General features: G+C 50.6%; 1 protein-coding gene across 2 annotated transcripts; it reads left to right on the forward strand.

Moving 5' to 3' along the window:
- The first annotated feature begins 11,804 nt into the window (after positions 1 to 11,804).
- PLA2G2E (phospholipase A2 group IIE) lies at positions 11,805 to 17,756 on the forward strand. Of its 2 annotated transcripts, none has more exons than XM_066265147.1 (5): positions 11,805 to 11,925; positions 14,350 to 14,390; positions 15,061 to 15,199; positions 15,334 to 15,440; positions 17,370 to 17,756. In XM_066265147.1, exons 2-5 carry the CDS (start codon positions 14,351 to 14,353, stop codon positions 17,510 to 17,512), a joined length of 429 nt encoding a protein of 142 aa, XP_066121244.1. In that variant the 5' UTR covers positions 11,805 to 11,925; position 14,350; the 3' UTR covers positions 17,513 to 17,756. The 2 variants fall into 2 exon arrangements, with proteins under 2 accessions (XP_066121244.1, XP_066121245.1); XM_066265148.1 differs by lacking the exon at positions 11,805 to 11,925 and adding an exon at positions 13,701 to 13,809.
- The last annotated feature ends 7,109 nt before the right edge of the window (positions 17,757 to 24,865 follow it).

Below are 24,865 nucleotides of genomic sequence, written 5' to 3' on the forward strand. Positions count from 1 at the left end.
TAGAGCCTTCTCAGTTTCAAATGACAGAACCCAAGTCAAGGTAGCATAAGCACCAAAGAGAATTGTTGGCTCACATAATCTGAGAAGGTTCAGAATAGAAGTCAAACAATGTTAGATCAAGGGATTCCTTTCTCTCTCTCTCTCTCTCTCTTCCTCCCTCTCCCTCTCCCTCTCCCCCCCCCCCCCCCAGCATACTGTCTCCATTCTACACGCAGCTTTATAGATCAAGGTTCCAGGGAAAAGGGAGACCCATAATCAAAGCTAATGAAAGATTCTGATTGGTCCAGTTTATGTGCCTATTCCTGGAAGTAGCCCTGTGGCCAGGAGAAATGGAGGATTGTGCTTAGACAGCTTAGGCCATAAGTCGATCCTTGTGGTGGAAAGTGCAGGGCACCATGACCGATAGCTCTACAAGATCGCATGGGATGGAGGGAGGGAGGTTTCTGTTTATCAAAGGAAAGAAGTGGTTATTACCAACTAAATGGAGAGGACAAACCCTTCCCACTACACCACACACACACACACACACTCACACTCACACTAACATAAACACACATACCCATATAGAATGCTTAATGCCTGAGCATTTGATCTCTCTGCCGCCTGCCAGACAACCACAATTACACTCCCAGAAAAAAAAAAAAATCACAGGATTTTTCCCTATTTCAACAAGATGTCTGGGAATAATTAGAGCAATTAGTGTGGACTCTAATGCCCAGGATAGAAGAGCTCTCCATGCTGGCTCCCTACCCGTTCATCTGCGTGCAGAACCCATGAATGACAAGCCCACCCACATGTGTGAAGATGTTTGTTGTCTTGTTCGTAAACATGAACAATCAAGGACCAGCAGGAATGTGAAGAAAGACTACAAAATAAAGGAGGCCCACATAATCAAACAAGGAGGTGGTGATGACTCAGAAGAAATGGAGATCATTCAGGGAACAGAAGATAATTTTTTAAATCTGTAATTGTTAGTCTCAGAAAGATCGAGATAATGCATTCCTGAAACACAAGGAAGTTATATGAAAATAGTAATTGGGTAACAAGGAAAAGCTATTCAAAATTTTAAGAATGCCTGACCAGGTGGTGGCACAGTGGATAGGGTGTCGGACTGGGATGCGGAGGACCCACGTTCGAGACCCTGAGGTCGCCAGCTTGAGCGCGGGCTCATCTGGTTTGGGCAAGGCTCACCAACTTGAGCCCAAGGTCGCTGGCTCAAGCAAGGGGTTACTCGGTCTGCTGTAGCCCCCTGGTCAAGGCACATATGAGAAATCAATTAATGAACAACTAAGGAGCTGCAACGAAGAATTGATGTTTCTCATCTCTCTCCCTTCCTGTCTATCTGTCCCTATCTGTCCCTCTCTCTGTCTCTGAAAAAAAAATTCTTTTAAGAAAAAATACAATTGCTGGGAATTTTAAAATCAAGAAAGGTTTGGAAGATAAAGTCAAGGTAATTCTTACAAAGTAAAACAAAAAGACTATAAAAAAAGAATATAACCAAAAAAGATAAGAGACCCAGAGAATCGATCCAGCAAGTTCAATAGTCAACCCAGAAAATCCAAAAAGAGAACAGAGAGCAAAAGAAATGCTCAAAGAAACAAGAATTCCCAGAGCTAAACAATGACAGTCCTCTGACTGAATAACCCCACTGAGTGCCCAGAATATTAGATGGGGAAAAGATTTACGCCTCACCACATCACTGTAAACTTTTAGAATCCTGAAGATGAAGATGGGATCCCAAAAGCTTCCAAGAAAGAGGAGGAATAAACAGGTTATCTCCAAAGGAACAAGAATCAGGCAGAAGGTTGGATTGGGTCCATGGGCCATAGTTTGCCAACCCCTGGGCCAGAATTCTACACCCAGAGAAAGTGAGACAGGCTGGTAAACCAGCGCAAGTGTATCATAGGGAAAATGAGACAGAGAGTTAGAAAAATGGCCAAGCAGTTTACAGCCCCCTAGTAAATTACAATATCCTATCTTCCCCAACCAAGAACACAAGAATAAATGTTTTACATTTCTCCCCAACCAGAAGGTAAATAGCTTAAATCAAACTACTCAAAGAGATAGGTAACAAGAACCTAATTTGTGCCAGCAACACCAAAGGATGGATGATGTCAGAAGAATAAATCTCACTTTGGTGCAGCAGCATAAAGCTGGTGAATATTCTGTTGAGATCCCCCCAAAAAAAACCTCCCCTAAATTCCCAGCCTTTAAAACCCTAGGACCCAGCGCTCACTCGCCCCTCTCTCGAGCAAGACTGCACCTTTCCCTCCCTCTCTCCTTCCCTCCAGCTGCATTCCCTTTGCCTCCCTCTCTCCTAAGCTCCAAGGGCCCTTCTTTAGCTTCCATACTTTGTTTCTTGAGTCTTTGCAGCCCAGCAGGCTCACTTCTACTACCTCTGTAACTTTCTAAATAAACTTTCTTTTATAATTTGAGTTCCTGCCTTGAATTCTTTCTTTGCCGAACTCAAGAACTGAGGTCTAGTTTCGCTGCCAACGCTGGCAGTAACTCTTCTGTCGTTCTTATTCTGAGAACATGATTGGTGAGGGACCCTGGACCCTCGCAGGGGATCGTGGGAGGGTGGGTGGGAGGCGGGTTGCATGAGACGAATACCATCCGGAACCCATGTCTCCTGCAGATTGTTTCATTCCTCCTTCCATGTTGACACAGCAAGTCTGACTTTCCACGGCTCGTGATGTGGATCAGCATTTGAATTCTCCAACCCAGGCAACACTAGACTCACAGAGTTGCCCAAATTAATACATTAAAACCTTAGGCTGGGGCTCCAGGTAATATATCCAACCTGACCCCACATTTAAGTCTTAGTGGAGGAAAATCAACATTGATTCTTAAAATTTCTTCCCAGTTTTCGATACTATGAGTTAGCAAACTCAATTCTTTTCAGGACAACCCCTCTGCTTCTTACTCTAGAAATCCTAAATTTAAGCTTGTTCTTTATTCCCATTTGTTTATCAAACACGTAAGTGCCTGCTGTGTGCCAGGTGTTGTCCTAGGGACAGAGCCGTGCCCAAGAGCGCCTGCCCTCAAGGATCACACATTCTATTAAGAAAGAACAGAAGAAATAAGAAAATTAAAATATCATATGTTGAGTGGTGCTGGTAACATAAATATCTCCCACTTTAATTAACCTAACTCTGTCAAAGCAACCATCTATCTCATCATGAGGCCTCCCTGTTCCTCACCCCCTTAAAATTGTTGATGTCAGCAACTACCCAGTCCCCCAAACTTTGCCCTTGGCAAGCAGGTGGCTTTTTTGTGACTGTGGGGACCATGGGAAGTAGTGTGCCATATCAGGGTTCTATCTCTGCCTAGTAACCTACACCAGATTCACTGTTTCCCTCAGCATCCTTCCTGGTATAGCTTCTATATCAATCTTCACTGGCAAGCCTCAGAAACTTATTCTGCCTAGCCAAAGCCAGAAGGAACTTGCTGAGAGGAAGCTGGGTGACTCATGAATGGAAAGAAGAGTTGATCCAGCAACCCTGGGAGGGACAGGATACAAGGAGTCTGTCTCAGGAGCAAGACATCATGAATATTTTCTATAGGACATGAAGGACAGAATGCTGTGCTCCATCTCTGTCTTAAACTAGTGTATCCTTCTGCTGAAGATGTTGAGTCGCAAGAGAGAATCTGATTGGCTGGCTTGGGTCATGTGCCTGCCTTTGGGGGTGGAGCCTCATTGTGACTGGCAGTTCTACCGGGACCATTTAGAATGAGAGAAGGAAAAATAGAATGATCTCAAAGGAGGGGAGAAGGGATTCTGAACAGAAAAAAGCAAAGATGCCCACAAGGCTTCTGAGCTTGTGGGGCTCTGTACCCACAGCTCCTGCTGCATTTCCCTCCTTGGGGCTCTCATCAGCTGACCCTGTTCACTCTTCAAAGCCCCAGCTCGGGTGGCAGCTTCTCTCTGCAGCTCTTCTTGAAGGCCATCCAGGCAAAATGAATTGTGCCTCCTCTGTGGCCCTCTGACACTTTATACACACTTCTGTTTGCTTCTCTGTCCACTGAGAGCAGCACTGTCTTTTCATCTTGGCAATTGGTGCAGTGTTAGAACCCTTGATGTTTGCTCAGTTGGATGTGTTAAATTCTTTCCTCTCTTCATTTGCACCTATTTGGGGCATCTCCAGGCAACACTGAGGCTTGCTGCTGCTCCCGCACTTTCTCTCTGACGTCTGGCAGCACCTCTCTCTGTGTTGTAAGACTCGCTGGGAGCACTGGGAGTTGCTTTGCTTGTTTTTGAGACGGGTTTTCTGTTCTTGCATCTGCTCTTGCTGGTTTTGCTCCCCAGAGCTGTCATTCTTCTTTATTAAAGGAAACCCAATGGTTTGTCTTGTGTCTCTGGCTGAGAGGTAGGCAACCTGGTTGGTTCTTCATACTCCAATGTCTAGATCTAACTATTTACCTTCCAACAACTTATGACAGTGAATTTCATATCCCTATCTTAAGACTCAGGCTTAGAGCAAACATTGTCTCCAGAATCACTCAAATCCAGTTGGAGTTCTGGATTCTTTTCTAAGAGTAGTTTCAGCATCACAATTTTGTTGCCTCAGTTTGAGTCTGGCACTTCTCCCCACTCCACCTTTAATTTAACAGGCCTTTCTGTATTCACTGTAAGCAGATCTAGAAGACACACACTAGTGAAAGGACAGGCTCCGTGTTTCTGCACCATCTATTTGCCCTCCTAACACCTTTCTAACAGAACCAGGTTTTCCTTTGGGGTTCCACTAGCTCCCTGTTGCAGAGCAATCATGAAGTTGTTTAAATACTCCTGTCCCTGAGGATGGGTCCAAAGGGTGGTCAGTCAGCTTCTGTATTATCCCTTTTGCAACAGAGACTGTCCTAGGTTGGTTTTATCAGAACAAATCTGAAGACTTCTGTGCAGTGACTGTGGGAGTTGTCCCTCCTCTTTTTCTCCCAATGTGAACGACAAAGTTTGAAGCCCTGGTCGCATGCATAGCTTACAAGCACCAGAGAAGTGGCTTAAGAACAAAGGTGACACTGGGAGGGCAGAGGATAGAAAGAACTGCAAAGGAAACAGGATGAGCCGCGCTCCAGCTGTGTCCAAAAGCTCCCATGCCTCCGGGATCTTTCACTCATTTGAGCCAATAACCCACTTGACTATTTAACGTGAAAAACTGGTTATTTTGTTACTTACAATGAAAAGCACCAATATATAAATATATGTTGTCATATTAATAGTAAAAAATACATATGATATAGATAAAGATAGATATAGGTATAGATGATATAGATAGATATAGATCTTCTTTTCTTTATTCAACAAACTATTATTGAACACTTATGTGCTAAGCACTGAGGATACCATGATGAATATACTACTGTTATGGAGCTTAGAGTTTGCAAAAGGAGAAAGACAATCAAATAGTCATCACACTTTTTAAAATGCTAATAAACAGTGATGGGTGCTTTGAGGGAAAAAGACATCATACCATAAAAGTGTGGAAGAGACTTCTGCAGCAGACACTAAAGAGTCAGGTTTCCTTGGTTGTCGGGAGATTATCACTGGAATAAATGCAGCAGCAGCCAGGAATTACATTTCCCAGATATTCTTTGGATTTGAGTGAGGTCACATGATTACCATTTTTCCCCATGTATAAGATGCACCCTTTTTCAAAAATTTTGGGGTCTAAAAACTGGGTGCATCTTCTATAGTGGTTGTAGATTATTTTACTTGCATTTCCAGCTTTTTTATCCTTGTTTTTGTGCTCATTGTGGAAGACAGAGATTTGTCATCAGACACAGATGAGGACAAGCTAATGGATGGGAGTTTTGACAGTGATGAGGAGTTGTATGAATTTTATGATGAATAAAACCTGAGTTCAATAACTTTATGTAATACATTTTTCCCCCAAATTTCAGGCCCCAAAATTAAGGTGCGTCTTATACATGAGAGTGTCTTATACATGGGGAAATACGGTAGTTCTCACCAGTGGAGTAGGAGCAGCAGTAATGGTTATCACTTTCAGGCTAAAACATTAAGAAATGAAGATGTCTTCCCACCTCTTTCTTCTTCTGTCTGCTGACTGCTGTCAATGCTCAGGGTGATTTTGGAAGCCACATGTCCGAAATGGAAAAGTCTTCATCAACCTGGATTCCTCAAAGGCTACATGAGACAGAGCCCCCAACCCTATTCTCGCCAGCTGACATTGGCTGATTATATGAGAGAGAAATGAACTTGTGCTGAGTCACTGAGATTTGGGGAGTTGTGTTATAGCCACCAGCATCATCTTAACTAACAGGACTTCTTTGACCCAGTGACATTAGTGCTGAGACGGGAAGGATCTCACTAGGTGGGGAGGACACTGTGAGGCACAGCGTTCCAGGTAAGTGTCCCAGGACAGGAAGGAGCATGGTGCATGTAAGGGTTTAAAAAGAAGCACCTGTCATGGCCTGTGCCAGGCCACTCACGGAGCTGTCCCCAGGATCTGCACTGCAATGCAGTAATTTCCTCATCGACTGTCTTTTTCCCAGGCACTTATTCTCTTTGAGTACCTAATGGGCTGCTCATGATTTTCACTTATACCTTCTGTAGCCACAATGTGACAGGCACCGAATGTACATTCATCCCAAAGAGGTTGAGTAACTTATACAAGATCGTAGAACATCTAAGTGACAAAACTGGAATTTGACATCAATTCTGTTTGTCCAAACTCCATATGTATCATCAATGTATGCTAATGTATGGCATATTGCTTCCTGCTATTGGCTCTTCGCAAATTTGGGGCTTTTGTAAAGGTCTTGGGAGATGTCTCTGATGACAGCCCCACAAGCGAGCTCAGGTGAAACCAGCTACCGACCCCAGAATGGTGAGGAGTAGTAAATGGCTGTTGCTTAGGTCACTGTTTGGGGTGCCTTGTCACCAGCAATAGGTAACTGGAACCCAGGCTCTTTTGCATCTGAGATCCCTTGCTAAGAATCCCAGCGGGTCCAGGGCATGGCCTGTGTCACTTAGAATGGCAAGACCTCTTACAAATTCTCATGCAACCTCTCATAGCTCAGTGGAGGAAACAGAGGCCCAGGACGTGCAGTGGGTTGGTTAATATCGGGGTCTGAAGCCAGAGCACTCACCTCCCCATTTGGGATTCTTCCCTCCAGTGTGTGCCACAGTCTCCTTAAGTTCTGAAGGAACAGCCTCCCTGAGCACCGGGGCATTGGTGATGTCAGATGCTGGGGCCTGGGAGAGGAGGTTAGTGGAGGTTTAGGAAACTCAGATCACAAAACAAAGAGGCCAAGGAGCACCTGAGTACCTCCAGGGAGGGTGGAGAGGCAGGCTCTGGAGATCAAAGCACAAATGGTCAGAGGAGGCAGCTGAGGTCAGCCTCAGTGCACCCATGGAACTATACCAACTTCCAGGACCCTGGGCCTCAGGGCAGGAGTGAGAAAGCCGAGTCAGGCCTGTCCCTGAACTCAGCGTTGGGAGGCAGCATGGAGCAGCAGCCGCAGACTAGGGCTCTGCCCCGTCCTGTGAGCTGGGTAGAGGAGTGCCCTGGGCTGGTTACTTCTCTGGGAAGACACGGAGCCTAAGTTTCATCATCCATAAAATAAAACAATACTCTCTTCATAGGCTTATGGTGGAAGTTCATGTAAAACCCCTAGAACAACCCAGGAGGTGGTGAACACCACCGGGAGCACAGACCAGAGAGGAAGACTCAAGGGGGCCCTGCCGAGGCCTCGTGCGCTAAAGGACCCCACATACCACACACGGACACACATGGACACACACGGACACACACAGACACACATACACACACATAGACATACAGACACACAAACACACAGAGACAGACATACTCACACAGACACACACACGGACACACACAGACACATACAGACTCACATACACACAGAGAAAGACATACACACACAGGCACATGGACACACACACACACACACGGACACACACAAACTCACAGACACACACACACACTAAATTTACAGAAAAGCCTATGAGTGCCTCTGCCCCTTGCCGGGCCCTCAGTGCTGACCGAGCAGTACAACCCCCAACCTTAAACATCCACTCTCGTAACTAACACCCTTCAGGCCCCAGTGAGGCGTTTCCTGCCCTGTGTGCTGGTGACAAAAGGCAACTGCATCAAAGTGTCCTGAAGGCAGCAGGCTGTGCTGTCGCCACATCGCAATGGATGCTGGGCACTGCTTCACAGGGAGGACATGTGTGGCAGGAGCACTCGGGGACAGACTCACTCGCCGGAGCCCTCCTCTCGGTGGCCTGAGTACAGAGGGTGGCACAGTCACTTCCCATCAGTTCTGCACATCCAATGTCCTGTGTCTGTTCACCGCCAGCCCAGCGGGTCTGGAGAAGCTCGTGAATTGGGGATTGTCACCACAGCTCCACAGGGTCATAGGAACACGTGGTAACATTAAACAAAGTGCATTTCACTTATAAATGTAAATCAGTGTGGGTCTACACACACCTGAGTCATGAAAGCAATTCTTTCCGTTGGCAACTAAATGATACTCAATAGCAGAATTGTGTAAGTTCTATTTTTATTAAAATATTTGGCAAGATGTAACTGAATTGGAACAAAAACCCTTTTTTAAAGCCAACTTTAAATATTTTTTATTTATTCATTTTAGAGAGGAGAGAGAGAGAAGGAGGGAGGAGCAGGAAGCATCAACTCCCATATGTGCCTTGACCAGGCAAGCCCAGGGTTTCAAACTAGTGACCTCAGTGTTTCCAGGTCAACGCTTTATCCACTGAGCCACGACAGGCCAGGCAAGCCAACTTTAAATCTAAATAACTTTTTAAAAAATATTAAATAACTTTATTTAAAATGTTTTATACTCATGAGCTATAATTTATATTTTGCCCTTTAGTTCTAACAGAGAACTTAGAGTATTTTAGAAGAAAAATCCTTTTGAAAACATATTAAAATAAGTTTTTTTCCCTCTAGACTCACTGTAATTGATGTTGTTTTTATGAAACATAATGAGATTTTATACACTTCCAATACAATTACATTTTAAAATCTTTTAGATCATTACAGTCAGAGGAACACAAATTACATGAAAATTTGATTACAACATAATTGGAGATTTTGCTGAGATGGAAGCATGAAAAACAAATTTTATGAAATAAATGTATAATAATTCATGAAAGACCTCTGTCTATATTTTATAAGTCATTCAAACATTGCCAGCCCAGCAACACAATATCCAGATACACACAATAATAACTCTACTCAATCTATTTGGACATATTTCTGACTTTCTGTCACATGGAAACTGGTTTTCCATAAATCTCTCATTTGTTGTTAGGAAAGTATATTCAGACAGAAGCATTGAACATGCTCTTTCCAGTCTGTCAGCTTGATTGATGACTTTGAAACATTTGGACACACGGCATGAGGACCCCCGGGGGCCACACCAATGTTAAATGTTAGGGCTGCACCTGACCACTACCAACCAGAATAGAGTCTTGAGACCCCCGGAGAAGAAGGGGCTTTGTAGAGGAGGCCCCCAAATCTGTGTTGACAACTAACACTGCTCCTAACAACGATAGTAGTGATAACTATCACACGTGCAGGTTCCAAGTATTGTTTTATTAACTCTCCCAACAATGTGACAAGACAGATCCTGTTATTATCCATCCCATTTTACAGATGAGAAAATGGAGACTGGCAAGTGAGGTCCTTTACTCAAAGCATCCACTTAGCCAAGGGTGAAGCCGGGCAGCCTGACCCCGGAGCCCATGGCCTCCTCTCAACCAGAACACTACGGCACTGGGAGTACAGGGGCTCCTCCCAGTGGGTGGGGCCTACGCACGCTTATAGACACAGGCGCTTACAGACACAGGCACCCCAGCAAAACGCACAGGCTTAGTTCTGCACGTGACACCTGCCCGTGCCTGCCCAGGCATCCCTTCTCCCCAGAGCTCTGCCCCCTCTCTGCCCTCTGGCAGAAGCATTTGTGGGATGAGAGCCCTCTGTTTCCCCTCCTGCCCATGATCACCGCACCCATGAAGGCTCCGTGAAGGGGGGGGGGCCCGATGCACTCACACATCCTCAGGCTCCACCACCCACCAAGTGCATTCCACCCCATCCCCGCCATCCCCTGGTGTGTGGGGCCTGTGCCATCCTGCAGTGTGCCGTCCCTGCTCTCTGGCTCTCTCTTCCTTGCCAGTGTCCTCCTATTCATTCCCCTCAGCAGCCAGAAGCATCCTGTCCAAACACGGGCACAAGTAGAACGCCTCCTTGCTTTAAGCCCTCGCTGGCATTCCATTGTTCCCTGGACAAAAACCAGCAAGGAGTGGCTGTCATTTTACAAGGAAGTTGGCACCCTTATGAAAGATGACAACAGGCCCACATCAAGGATTCCTGTTCTTTATTCTCCATCCCAAATGGAGAACCCAACTGTGTGGCGACAGCTGTCCCACTGGAAGGACCAGCCTCCCTGGCCTTCAGGTGCCCACAGGGGATCCTCATTGGAACGACAAGATCATGGGGCCTTTCAGAGAGCTGCTTCATTCTCTCGGGGGACTCCCAGCCCTTCTCCAGCATTCTGCAAGCTCTAGGCCACCTGTTGCATCAGGCTCAAGCAAAACGCTTTCTGTGGGGTGAATGGAAGGTCAAGGTCCTTGGATCAGCTTTCTGATGAATCATACATACCCTTCAAGGTTAGTCCAGCACCAGCTCAGCTACCCCAGCCTCCTTGCAGTCCCTCCTGGGTGCTATATCCCTCGGACCACTGGGCCTTTGCACAGGCTGTTTCTTTTACTTAAACTCTCTCCACTTTCAACTTTACTCAGTTAACTTCCTGAGATTCCCCTGCTAAATCATTTCTTCCACAGAGAAGCCCTCACTGACAGCCTGCCCAGATCAGACGCCCTTGTTAAATGCTCTCATAGCCCCACGGAACATTCTGTCAAGCTACTTACCTCAACTTGTAAGTTTCCATTCAGTAGGTAATTACTGTCTGTCTTCTACTGTCAGCCCCATGAGGGTAGAAATCACGTCTGGTTTTGCTCTCCTGAGTATCCCCAGCACATAGTAAGTCCTCAATATAGCACATTGACTGAACAGGCAACGAATCCTCCTGGTTATGACACTTTGCCGGGAGTCTGTAGGAGTCTTCAAGGCAGCAACAGAAGTGAGATCAGGCGGATTAAGAGCCCCCAGCTCAGTGCTTGGTACTTTGGAGGAGCTAGTAAATGGTAGTTGTATCGCCATTTTTATTGTTAGGGTGATGATGATAATGACAATGACGACAAACAAGGGGCAGCTTTACACCAAGAGAAAGAAGACAGGGCTCTGTTTCCTCTACTCACCTCCACCCTAGCCACCCTCCACCATGGAAGTTAAGACCTGCCCAAGGTCGGACAATAATCCCACTGAAATGCTAGGGCCCCTGGCCCAGCTGTGGGCTATATGCCAGCTAAGGGAAGTCCTTTGAGCTCCTGGGACAGCAGCTGCCTCATCCGTGACCAGGTAAGGAAGGAGAGAGGGAGGGACCCGACATTTCTGGGTTCCTCCTTTGGGCATGGCACCTTGCAAAGGGATTTACACATTTCATCTCCTTTGCATCCGGTCCAGAACTCTAAAAGGGAGGTCTAATTATCCACATAGTATGGATGATGCAGCCGGGCTCAGAGAGGTGACAGGGCTGGCCAAAGCCACACGGCTCCTGCGTGGCGGAGCGAACTCAAGTCCCGTTCTTGCTGATGCAGAGACAATTCAAACAGATTGTGCCACTGCTGAGAAAACCATAAAACCAACCACATCTCCTGAACACCTGAAACTCTCCTCCAAGTCCAAGTCCTTCCAGCGCGCTCACTTCAATCATCAACTGAGGACACGTCCGCCTGAGAGCCCACCTGGATTTCCTTGCCTGGCTCTGGCCCTTACAGGCCTCGGTCTTCTGTCACAGGTACACACTGGCAGGGGGTTGCAGGGGCTCCATCCTGGCCCGGCCAGGATTCAAAATGGCTCACAAGGGATTGTCTCAGAAACCCCACCCTCTCTGGGGAACACCCTTATGCTGCTGCAGGAAGGGCTGCCGGCCAAACCTCCTCAGGAATTGAAGCTAATTCTCAGTTGTTTAGGAGATAGCTCCTCAGTGACTCACCGTTTGGGCTCTTGTGATCCAGGCCAGGAGCCAGGGGCTGCCAGGAGGTGTCCTCATTAAAATCAAAAGGCAATGGTGAGCCCAAGGGAGCCCCCTCCCTGGAGACCATGACTCACCGCAACGGGGTGCTCCTGGCGGGGGGGACTCACCTCTCTGGCCCCTCTCCCCTGAAGTCTGCTCTCAGCTGGCAAGAGAGCCCAAGCGTGAGGATTTCGGGAGGAGTTATTAGCAAGAAACTGGAGGGGGAGGAGGCAGGCCGCTGCCTAATGCATGTCAGTGTTCAACTGACTTGACTCTTGGGTCAAAAACCTTTCATTCTAAACCACTGCCAGGGATCCCTGCCGCCAGCTTTCCCGTCCCTCTCTGAGGTGACACCTCCCCAGGGACTCTATCCCTGACTGGGCAGGGGGAGGAACACCGGGCTGGGACTCCTTTCTGTCTGCAGTGTGAAACCCGGTCTCCCCTCTGGGACAGAGGCCGAGGCCAGGCCCCAAGTCGGCTCCTGTAAGGGGACATGCATAGGCCCGTGGGTAAGCTCGGGGTCACTGCATGACTATTCTCGTGTTCCCTGGGCACTTTTACTTTTCTCAGCCTTTTCCTGCGTTAAAAAAAAAAAGCAAAGGTGATGACTTTATTGGTATGGCGACACATATAATCCAGAGACTGAATGATAGTCATTCTTCTCTTCTGACTTTAAACAATGCTGAACATTTTGAGGGACCTCAGGTATCCTGGGAGCTCGGCACCATGCCTCCTTGTCAGCAATAAGTTAAGCCCTTTGAACTGCCTGACCCAAATTCTGGCTCACCATAGACTGAGACATGTGCCTCAGTTTGCCTCTCTGTGAAGTGGGGACAATGGGAGCACTCACGTGCTGGGGCTGCTGAGGGACTCGGCGCTGTCCCGGCACAGAGTAAGCACTCCCTGCGGGCCACCTGCTTAGATGCCCGTGAGCTTCGCTTGAAGGCGGAGGGGTGGGAGGCCAGCTACCCTCATCACAGGAAACCCAGGTTCTCAGCCAGGGAAAGGACCTGCCCAAGGCCGCATAATAAGCGGTGGAATCAGGACTCCAAGGCCACACATCAAGCAGTTCCCAGGCCTCCAGCGTTGATGGAAGTGGTTGGTCGAGTTATCCCAGTCCCAGACAGGGAACAGGGAAGGAAGGGGCAGGAGGGAGACGCAGCCCAGGACAGGGGTGTCTCGCCTCCAGCTCTGGCCTGAGTGGACTCAAGGAGGGGGCAGCAGTCAGCAAATGAGTCACTGTGAGTCCGTAGTCAGTGGGGCTTTGAAACTTCTGACCACGACAGAGCCACTGTCTCCTCCATCCCTCTGACCATGGGGACAGCAGCTCTCCCTGGGGGACAAGGTGAGCCCGGGGCTACTATCTTCCGGACCCAGCCCCTAAGATGACCTCAGGAAGCTGGAATGTGGGCTCTTCTCCGGTAGCCACACCACCCACCCACTGTCCGAGAATTTGGGGAGATAGATTCACACCTGGAGCATTTTCACCACTTGCCAAACAAGCAGGCTCCTTCCCAGGAAAGAACAACAAAGACAGTCCCTAAGCTCGGCCGGCTGAGCTCCCAGCCTCTAGCCTGTAGGTTCTTGGACAAACGGCCTCCCAGACACCAGGGGTCCTGCCGATGGTCCTGGTCGATGGCTGAGCTGTTCTCAGTTACCCTCCGGGTAAGACAGAGAGGCTGGGGGCGAGGCAAGGGGCAGGAGCAGAGGGCAGGCTGGAGTCCCAGCAGCGGGGAAACAGGACGGACACGGCACTTCCCGGCTGTGTGAACTTAGGTTTCTCAGCCTCTCTGGGCCTCAGTTGCTGCATCAGTAAAATGGGGATGAGAAAGAAATACCAAGAATGAAAAGCACCTGTCACAGCCCTGCTCAGGGCTCCACCAGTTGGCGCTAGCGCAGTGATCTGGAGCAAAGGGCCGGTGATGGGAAGGGCATTGAGGACAAAGAGCTACGGATCGCCCCCTCCCCAGACTGCCTGGAAGAAGAGCTCACGGCCCAGACTGGCCCCTCCCCTGGGGGCTTGGCCAGAGTGTCAGACCTGGAAGTATCATTGAGTCATCGGGCATGCAGGGGTTAATGATGGGGAGTGGACAGGCCCCGGGTATTTAACTAATTGAGGAGGTGCCCTGAGACCAGAGGCGCCCCTGCTCACTTCCTGCTCCTGCAGCCTGGCTCCTCTGTCCCTGCTCCCCTCCCCTCCCGCAGGATGAAGCCTCCCCCTCTTCTGACCTTCCTCTGCCTCCTGGGTAAGTGACCTTTGTGACCTTCACCCTCTCCTCTGATCCAGATGGGAACCGCAAACTCCCTGGAGGCCCCTGAGCCTGGCCCTGGGGACAGGGTGGTGGGTCATCCTGAGGCCAGGTCTGCTGGAGCCAGCACTGACCATTGGAGAGGGGTGGGGTGGGGGAAAGGGTGCAGCCTAGGAGGGGCACGAGAAAGGGACTGATGGGGACCCCAGACAGCACACATGGGGCTGCTGCCACCCACACTCCACCCTCACTTCCATTTCCGAAAGGATCTGAAGGAAGTGGGGGAAGTCCAGGTGGCTGGGAAGCCTAGCTGGTGGCATCCAACGAGACTTGGGAGCAGGGTGCTCCTGGGAGATGGGACTGACACCTGGGAGATGGTCAGGACCCATTGGGAGCCATCTGGGGAACAGTGGGGGCATCCTGGGAGGCGGAGGAGAGCGGGGGAGGGGGTCATGTGCACTAACACGGGTGGGGGGACTGAGCGAGGGGACCAGGTGCAGTGGAGATCACAGAGACGTGATCACTGATTAGCCTCACTGGTGCTGGGAGTGAGGGGCTTGGAGACGTGAGATTAACTGACAGCCAGAGAGGTGACTGGACTAGGACTGGAGGACCTCAGGGCACCCTCAGGGACCTGATGGCGCCCGCCCGCCCGCCCTGCCTGCAGTGGCCCTGGCGGCCGGGAACCTGGTCCAGTTCGGGGTGATGATTGAGAGGGTGACTGGGAAGCCCGCGCTGCAGTACAATGACTACGGCTGCTACTGCGGCGTCGGCGGCTCCCACTGGCCGGTGGACCCCACGGACTGGTGAGCAGGCGGGCCTCCCTGGGGGGGCACCCTGGGTGGAGGGAGGAGCTGAGGCCATCTTGGGAGTGGGGCTTGACCTCTCCCTTGAGCCCCCGGGGGTGCCAGGCCCGCGGGCAGTCTGACGGCCCTTCCAGGTGTTGCCATGCCCACGACTGCTGCTATGGGCGGCTGGAGAAGCTGGGCTGCGAACCCAAACTGGAGAGGTATCTCTTCTCCGCCAGCAAGAGCAACGTCTTCTGTGGTAAGTGACAGCCTGAGGTGCCCAGACACAGGGCGGCGGGGGGGGGGGGGGGGGGGGCCTATCGTCAGACAGGAACCCTGAGCCAGACCCGCATCATCGTGGAATGGGGGAGGGGCAAGTCCACCACCCAGAGGCTCACCTGACACCCAACTAGAGCGCCCTGTGACTCATCACCCCTTCCCTGACCCGGGTGCTTCCCCCCACCCAGGGGCCTCCCAGCTCCGTCTGGGGGGAAGGAGCAAAGGGGCAGAGCTGAGACCCCCTCAGCGGGTTGTACTCACACACCCTCCTGGGCTGGGGCGGCAGCTAGAGGCACAATCCCCAGCACAGAGCCTCAAGGCCATCCTCGCAGACAGGAGAGCTGGAGCTTTGTTTTGGGACAGCAGACCCCCTTCCCAAAGACTGACTCCCCCCACCCCCAGTGGGGTGCCAGGCTGGAACCATTTGCTCAGCGTGCCGGGTCCAATGCCCGTTTGGACCAAGTAGCTTTCCTCTGCTCCTTGCCCTGGGCAGCAGCCTGAACCAAGTGAGAATAAGGAAGGCTTCACACAGCCCAGTCCCCTGGGGAGCCTGGACCAGACCACCGAGCCATCTTCCTGCTGCAGCGCAGGGGCGGCCTGGAAGAAGGGCAGGCCCCGCAAGGGGCGCAGGGAAGGACAGGGAGGGTCGGGCGGGACTCAACCCAGACCTCTAAGGTTTGTCCCAGGGAAGGGCGGCGCCAGGACCAGAACCACTGGAGGCAGACTGGGCTGTTTCTTATGCCTGCCGCCATCCACTCAGCAAGGCAGCTTTGTCGGGAAGTGAGCTCCCTGTCACTGGGGGTTCCCGCAGGCTGGCTGGGATGGTCAGGACAGTGCTGAGTGTCAGGTGGGCGTGGACACGGGCTCGGGGCTTCACCTTCACCCACTGTGTCACTCTGCCTCCTCGTCTATAAACGGAGCTGATCACACTCCCCCAGCTTTAGTCTAGCTCCCGGCAAGAACCACTCAAAAGGACTGACATGACTGTTAAACCCCTTCCAACTCGGAGTTTTGCTGAAATAGCAGCCTGGCCAGAACTCTGGTGGGACATGGAGACTGACCTTTGGGGGGGGGGTGAGCCCTGGACATCTCTGAGCTGTGGGAGGTATTCCTGGGGACAGGGAGGGGCGAGCTGCTCGGGCAGACAGAGGCAGTGAGAGGCGGCTTTGGGCCCCTGCTCGGGCAGACAGAGGCAGTGAGAGGCAGCTTTGGGCCCCTGCTCGGGCAGACAGAGGCAGTGAGAGGCGGCTTTGGGCCCCTGCTCGGGCAGACAGAGGCAGTGAGAGGCGGCTTTGGGCCCCTGCTCGGGCAGACAGAGGCAGTGAGAGGCAGCTTTGGGCCCCTGGCGCCTGATGCCAGTTCCGATTCCCTGGCTGGGTGCGGGCACACACATGGTGGCGGGGGAATTAAGGTAAATGCTAGAAAAATGGGCTCCGTCCACTCATGGAGACAAGCACGGGGTCCCCAGCTTCAGTCCTAGCTGCCTCCAGTCCGGGCACAGGCCACTCTGGGCATACACCAGCCATCTGAGATTGGGTTGCTGTCATTTCATAATGTTCCTCGCTGCTCAATGCCCACAACCCACGGTCAGCAATGCTTCACACTGGAGGGCAGAAGCTGCCTAGAAATCCCCCCAGGCTGGGGCAGATGAGAGTTGGTGAACCAGCTGGCCCCCGGCCCAGGAGGAGAGAGCTAAGGGTTGAGAGGGGGCTGGGGTAGGAGGGACAAACTTGCAGCCTTCCAGCATCCTGCCCCAGGGGACCCTCCTGTGTCCTGCCCTGTGTCTCACCCACCCCCGGGACAGCCCCTGTGAGAATGAGCTTCCAGTAGAATGGGGGAGGGGAGAATATGGACCCCGGAGCGGTCCAATGCGTGAGCCTCTGGACCCTGACCCGCCTTGTCCCATCAGCCGGCAAAACTGCCTGCCAGCGACAGACCTGCGAGTGTGACAAGACGGCTGCGCTCTGCTTTCGCCAAAACCTGGGCACCTACGACCGCAAATACGCCCATTACCCCAACAGGCTGTGCACAGGTCCCACCCCACCCTGCTAAGGGCACGCCCCGCCTGCTCCCTGCGGCCTGTGGAGGCCCCCACCTCCAGCTGCTGCAGCCCCAGGCCTGGGGAACACTGGCACCCAAAACCCTTCTTCTGGAAAATTCCTCTCCTGCAAACCCCATCCCTCCCTGAGAACACCCAGACTGTGGCCTGGACCATCGCTGGCCTCCCAGGCCACATGCCCCTTAGGAAGAGCCATGCCCCTGGACTCTTCAGCACCCAGAAGACGCTACACCCTACGACCCCTGGGATCTCAGCTCCCTCTTCTGAAGAAGTGGATAATGTTTCCCATAATTCTAACATTCTCTGATGCTCAGCTTCTATCATTGTAGGATTTGCTAAATCTACAGTTTCATTCACTCATTCTTTCATTTTTTGAGCACTTCCCACATGCCGGCAACGAGCTAAGCACTGGGAAACAGCGGGAACAAAATCGACATGGGCGACCCCTGTGCGCGATTCCAACATTCTGTCCTTTTAATTTGCCGTTGTAGTAAGTTTTTGTGATTCTTTCTCTAATAGTCTACAGTCTTACCCAAGACAATAATGGCAATCCCTGGAAGGAATATGGCTGGATGTGAGAAGCATGAAAAATCCCAACCTAAAACTATTGTCCCCACTATGTCACCAAGCTTCCCGTCCCTCCCGTTAGCAGCACACAGGCTAAGAGTAAAAGGAAGTTCTAGAATCATCTCATCCAAATCCCTCTTTCAACAGACAGGCATCCAGGGACCGGAGAGGGGAGAAGGTTCTAGCTGAGGGGTCTTCACTCCTAGGCCAGCGTACCTTCAATTCTTCATGTGTTGCTATCAGCCACTGACACTGCGACCCTCTGGTTGTCATCTTGCACAGACCAGACTGACCAGGTCAGGTCAGGCTCCTGACACAGGGAGGGCAGAAGACAAGATTTCAGCATCGTGGGGCTGACTCTGGCATCATAAGGAACTTTAATGCCTCAAAGGATTCCCACCAGGTAGCAGGCAGCCTGTCCTGGAAGCAATGTGCTTTGGCAGATTTACTCCTAGATGTAGATATAAGATCTCCACTATCTATAATATATGCTGATACCGATCTTCCAGCTTGGGGGTGACCCAATTCAATGAAATAAAGGATGCAAAAAGGCATCGCCCCGGGCAAAGCGCACAGTGAACACGCAATAAAAGGTGAAGTTCTGTGCTAGCAAAAAGAGGTGGGGCAGGTGTGCAGGCTTTGCTCAGGAAGAACCAACAGAAGATCAGATCTTAAAGCAAAAATGGGTTGCCTGGGGAAGAGGAGCCACGGTTGCTGGGGAAAGTGGTCCTGGGGCGCCCTCTGGTGGCCATTGTATGCAGGCTAGTCGGAGGAAACCTAGATTTGCTTTGAACTTGGGTTTCCCTCTAAAAGGTGGGGGGCAAAGAGTGCTTCTGGGCGAGTGAAATCAGTCCCCTCACATTTTCAATAATAAATATGCCAAGAAATAAGCAATTAAGCTCTTACAACTATCTTAGAATGGTGGTGCTGCCACTTAAATGAGAAACTCAGGAAGAACTGACGTGGGAGAGGTGGAGAAAAGTTATGTTCCAGGCGGGATGGAGTTAAGGGAGCAATGGGACAAGGAGCTGGTGGCCTAGCAGCTGTGTAACCATCTGACAAAGTGAAAACGGAACTGGAGAACCAGACTGCAGAAGTTCCTGCTGTGACCTTCTGGCCACAGACCAGGTTGGCATCCTTTGCTTTCCCAGGGATCAGTAAATGTTTGGTGAATGAATCAAAGGGCCTGCGTATATTATGTGTCTATAGTACACACACTTGACTTCCTGCTGCTGACTTGTGGAAAGGACGGAGAAAATGAAAAAGAACCCTGAACTTGAGGTCAGAGGGTGCAGGGACTGACGTCAGCTCTGCCACTTAGCAGCAGTGTGCACCTGCTCTTGAGGCCTGGTGTTCAGCGTGGCACGTGGTGGCGGCAGCAGCAGCGTCAGGCTCGTTAGAAATGCAGACTCTCAGACTGCCCCCAGACCTGCTGAGTTGAAATCTATAGGTTAGCAAGACTTCCCAGGCGATTCGTGTGTACACTAAAATCTAAAAAGCGCTGACATGTGAACATACCCTCAGCTTCTGCATTTGTAGAGTAGAACAATGACATCTCCCTGGCAGGTTGATTGTGGCAAGGTTTAAATAAGTTAGCATTGTGAAAGTACAGAAAATAGTGCCTAGGACACAATAAGCATTTGTGCTGTGAATGAATGAATGAATCAATCAAATAATGAACGAAGGAATAAAAACTCATAGTAAAACAGTATTAGCTAACATCTATTAAGTATTTGGATTTGGTGTTTACCAGGTACTAAGTATTTTTTTAATTGAAAGAAAGATCAAAGAAAGAAAGGAAAGAAAGGGAAGGAGGGGAAGGAAGGGAGGGAAGGGAGGGAAGGGAGGGAGGGAGGGAGGGGCAAGGAAAAGAAGGGAAGGAGAGAGGCGAGGGGAGGGGAGGGGAGGGGAGGGGAAGGAAGGGGAGAAACAGGGGCTCCTGGGTACCTGAATGTTTCATAGCTTTGCCTCTCCAATTCTGATGACGGGATTTGAATTAGTTTTGCTTCTGTTCCCACTTTGCCCCTAACAAAAGCTATTAACCAAGTACTCAGTTAAATAACTTGCTGAATAAGTAGAAACCACACTGGCATTCCTGAGTGAATGTAAGTTTGATTATGATTTTGTGGATCTCCGTCTGCTCTGGGGTTCTTTCCAGTGTCCCCACTGGAGAACCAATGCTGTGTTCAAGTTCATTCTTGCCTTCTATAAGCTTTTCTACAAGCTGTGCTCCCGGCTCCTGGCTGAATGCTGTGATGGAGACACATCAGATGTGTCCAGCCAGCCGGCAGACATCCCATTATTCCATACTAGTGAGTGCTGTGACACAGCTCAGGTTGGGATTCTCAGAACCAAAGGCTCTTCACTTCAGCCCTCCATCCTCCGGCCAGTCTCCATCCTGTCCTCCGATGCCACCTTTATCTTCCTGCTGCTTTGACTTTCATCACGTCACTCCTCTGCCCCCTGAACCATCAGTGGCTCCCCATTGCCCACCAATCCCTGGCATTCAAGCTTGGTGTCATCTGCTTTCCTCACCTTGCTTATCTGTTTCTCTAGGTTCCTCACGGTCCCCAGAACATGCTCACTGCCTTCCTGCCTTCACACCTCTGTGAAATGGCATCCTATAATGTAGAAGCTCCCTGTTTACAGGTTCCTCATTGCCATGTTCAAATCTACATGGGTAAGGCACATTTCAAATGCCACCTTTTCCATAACGCTTTTCCAATTGGAGCAGGTTTTAGCCTCCCCCAGGCTGCCGAGCAATGTGCTATACCTTCCCTGGTGCTGCTCACCTGTTATGTGGGTTCCTGTTTTGGATTCCTATATAATGGAGGCAGATTGCCCTGGCTTCAAATCTATGACTTTGAAGGGTCATATTTATTCCCTCTGTGTGATACAGGGATAGAACCATCAGCCTACATGGTGGTTGTAAGTGGTAAACAAGACAACATATTCAAAGTGCCCGGAGCATTGTAGAAGCTCCATCTAAACTAGATTATGCCATATTTTTGCCTCCCCCTTTTGTATCCATCACATGATGCTCAATAAATGTCTGTTCCATCAAATCCATGGACACATAACAGGAACTATTTTAGGGAAGTGGCATCATACATGATAAATACTATACTGATTTATTGGAATAGCCCCTTGAGTGCTCATTTAGCTTAAGTGAACACACGCCTGAAAATCATTAACCTCCAGTGCCCTGAGCTGACGTCCCAGAGAGTTAGAGGCAGAACTGGCTGAAGAGAGCATGCACAGCATTTCTCGTGGGACTGCTGCCTGTGACGTGTGCCAAGGCCAACAGGCACACCGGCCAACTCAACAGCAAAACACTGTCAGGACAGACTCAGTACACCTGACCTTTGGAACTCAGCAAGACAAGCATCACTCTTCCAGTAGAAAAGGCACATGACTGCCTGACCAGGCAGTGGCGCAGTAGATAGAGTCGGACTGGGACGCAGAGGACCCAGGTTTGAAACCCCAAGGTCACCAGCTTGGCCCCAAGGTCACTGGCTTGAGCAAGGGGTCACTCACTCTGCTGTAGCCCCCTGGGTCAAGGCACATATGAGAAAGCCATCAATGACCAACTAAGGTGCCACAACGAAGAATTGATGCTTCTCATCTCTCTCCCTTCCTGTCTGTCCCTTTCTATGACTCTGTAAAAAATAATAATAAAGGCACATGACCAGCATTTGTAGTTGTCTCTCTCCCAGACTGTGGCCTCTTCTTGATCAGTTCTGCCCTAAACACACGGGGCAGCACACTAGGGCTTTGTTGATGCCGTCCTTCAGCCCCCAAGGCCTGTGCTCCTGTTTCCACGTCCTCTCCCCCCTACCCTGGTCCAAGCATCCTCCTCCACCAGCTTTCCCTGAGCTCCCTTCTGAGCTCGCAGCCCTTCTTGGTTTGTAATTTTTATTTATTGACTTTTAGAGAGGAAGACAGAGACAGAAACATCGGTCTGTTCCTGTGTGTGCCCTGACCAGGGAGTGAACCTACAACCATTGCACATCAGGAGACGCTGTACCCAGTGGAGCTATCCGGCCCAGGCAATAGCAGCACCTTCTTTAATGGTGTGCTTCCACTTTCACTCTGGGACTGGAAACATCTGTGGACAGGGTCCACCTCTGAGTCAACACCTGGAAATAAGGACCCACACCAAGTACAGGTTCAGTCAATGTGGGTGGATTCTTGGATGTCTGGATGGGCAAATGGAATAAAAACCAAGGTTACTGAGATACCCAAATCTCTCTACCTTAGGGAGGTCCACACAAGTTTTCTAAGGTGGAAAATTTTTCCTTCTGCCAAGCCAGAATTGATGAAGTGGCAGGATTGGTCCTGGCCCTTTACAACCAAAAACATTCTAAATCTCTGCATCACTAGGGTCCAGGAGGGGCCCACTGTCTGGCCATCTAACCAGAGCCAAGTTGGAACAGAGCACTCTGACAGATTTTCCCCACACCTCGCGGCCTGCATCCTCCTCTGGGTTAGGGGGAAGGCCTCTGTGGTGTGTCTGCTGAACGGGTAACTCTACACCTGGATTCCCAGCCCGACTCTCTCCTAGGCAACCATGGGCAGCTACCAAGAGACATTCCCCTTTACGGTATTTCAGTCTTTGGCTTCATAAATTGTCCCTCACCCGGGGTGGGCAATGCTGTAGCCTAGAGAAAAGTGTAAACAATACACTTTGTGTTCTGTAACTATCCCCACACCTCTGTCCCTCAGACCTGGCTGTACAGGTCTCCCAGCGCAGGCAGGAAGCCCCTCCACCACCACCCAGGCTCTCAGCCGCCCCCGCCCGGCTGAATCACTGAAGCGATCGCACTGAGGAGGCCGCAACAGGAGCCTGAGGGCCTCTTCCAGGTGAGTCCCTGCTGTCCACGTGTGTCTGGTGAAGTGCCTCCTCCTAGAACGGGGTCAAACCAGCCCTCAATTTCTAGAGAAACACCAAGGTGGCAGCCGCAGACACCAGCTCCTTAATGATCCAGATTTCCAGAGACATCCTTAGGTACTGAGCAGAAATCCTAGGTGCTCAGTTCTTACAGGGGTGCACTCACGCCTATACTATAGCTCCACTCACCATTCCAAGTGCAGCGAGCCCCAGTGCCCACACACCACCGACAGGCAGTGGGGAGGACGCGCCCAGTTCCATGCTGTGGCCTCCAGACAGCGCTCTGCGGCTGCTTGCTCACAGAGGAGACAAACCACTTGCAACTAAACTTTGTCTTTAAACTAGAATTTATTGGTTTACAATAGTTTTTCATAGATAAAGTGGCACATCTTTGCAGCTTCTATTGCACCAAGTATTGAAGATTAAAAACACAAATAAAAGAAACATTTGGTTTTGAAAACACTGCAAATAGCCAAGTACAGTACTTTGGTGGATAAAAAATAAAACGGTTCAGATGAACACAATCTGTGGAAAGAAACCTAGAGAAAATGGACTGTGGACATCAGACAATGGTCACATTTCTCCCGTCGAGTTCCATAGATAAGGCAAGGCTTGCTAAGTCTATGGATCATGACCCCATGGAGGTCTTAAATGAATCTCCAGACTGAAGCTAGACCAAGTTTAGTGCAATTAGAAAAAAGAGAAGGTTCCTGAGCCTGTGAAGACCCGTGTTCCCCACAGACCCATGCCCTCCTTCACGAGGGGACTGACCACACCCACCAGCTCTCCGCAGCAGCCAGAGGAGCACGCTGGTTTGAAGTCCGGCTCTCCTCTCAGAGCTCAGTGCTGGTGGAAGATGCTGGAAGGGCGCCAGGAGGCGAGGGCCCCCCCACCAGGACAGTGCACAAGGGGACTGGGAAGATGTGAGGAGCCCCACACCAGTGCTCCTCAAGTTCTGGTCGAGGGACCCGCCAGGGTCAAACTGCAGGCTGAAGCCGGTGACTGAGCTCCGGTGCTTGTCGCGAAAAGCTGGCAGCAGTGACCTGCTGATGCCCACACGCAAAGGGTTAGGGACAAGCCCCAGAGGTCTATCCAGTGGCCAGTCCCTTCCATGACCACCACACAGTGAGCAGAAGTTCTGTATCCTGGGGATCCCCTGCTTCAAACCAAGCTGCCGCACGGAGTGCACGTTTTCACAGAGACGTGCAGTGGCTGGTGCCACCCTCCTCCAGTCACTTTGCAAGGACACTAAACATTAACTGAGCTACAAAGTAGTCTTAACTGGGACAGAGAGATAGGAAAATAACTGCTTACAGGACATGGTGAAGAGCCTGAGGTTCTTTCAGGGGCCTGATCTCAGGGCAGGGCAGAGCTGGGCAGTCCACAGCAGCCGCTGTGCCGGCTCTGGCTGCACATGGGGGGCCCACACCGCTCAAGTGCTCCAGGACCAGCACCCACTGTCTCCACTTCAAACCATTCTCCACTTGCCCCTCCACCATGAGATGGCAGATTTGCTATAATCTAAATATGCTGTCTAGATCTCCAGTTCAACAACCATGGAAAAACGTGATTTGCTTTAGTCAGGAAAACACTTTATAAAAAGCGCCATGATTACATCACCTCAGAACAACGGTCAGAAGGTCCCAAGGATCCAGCAACGCTTGTTCTGGACACGGAGCTGGATGGAGCGGGGGAAGGAGAAGGGCAAGCAGAACAGCTGCGTCGAACTCTGGGTCCCAGGTTTGCCGCAGAGTCTTGAGGTAAAAAGGTAAAAAGCTGTGTGTCTACCCAAACAGAGTCAGAGAGGGCCCAGATGTGACGCTGAAACCAAGACACCTCGTCTCATCCCGCCCACAAAGCTCCTCGGGTCACAGCGACTCAGTCCACC

This window comes from Saccopteryx bilineata, chromosome 3 (assembly GCF_036850765.1).
Source record: "Saccopteryx bilineata isolate mSacBil1 chromosome 3, mSacBil1_pri_phased_curated, whole genome shotgun sequence".
Taxonomy (NCBI): domain Eukaryota; kingdom Metazoa; phylum Chordata; class Mammalia; order Chiroptera; family Emballonuridae; genus Saccopteryx; species Saccopteryx bilineata.

What these genes read in the sequence shown, in the direction of transcription:
- PLA2G2E (XM_066265147.1), top strand. Translation starts at nt 14,351, where the DNA reads ATGAAGCCTCCCCCTCTTCTGACCTTCCTCTGCCTCCTGG. An exon ending in GACCTTCCTCTGCCTCCTGG is followed by an intron (nt 14,391 to 15,060) that starts GTAAGTGACCTT and finishes CCCTGCCTGCAG; the next exon opens with TGGCCCTGGCGGCCGGGAAC. An exon ending in CCGGTGGACCCCACGGACTG is followed by an intron (nt 15,200 to 15,333) that starts GTGAGCAGGCGG and finishes CGGCCCTTCCAG; the next exon opens with GTGTTGCCATGCCCACGACT.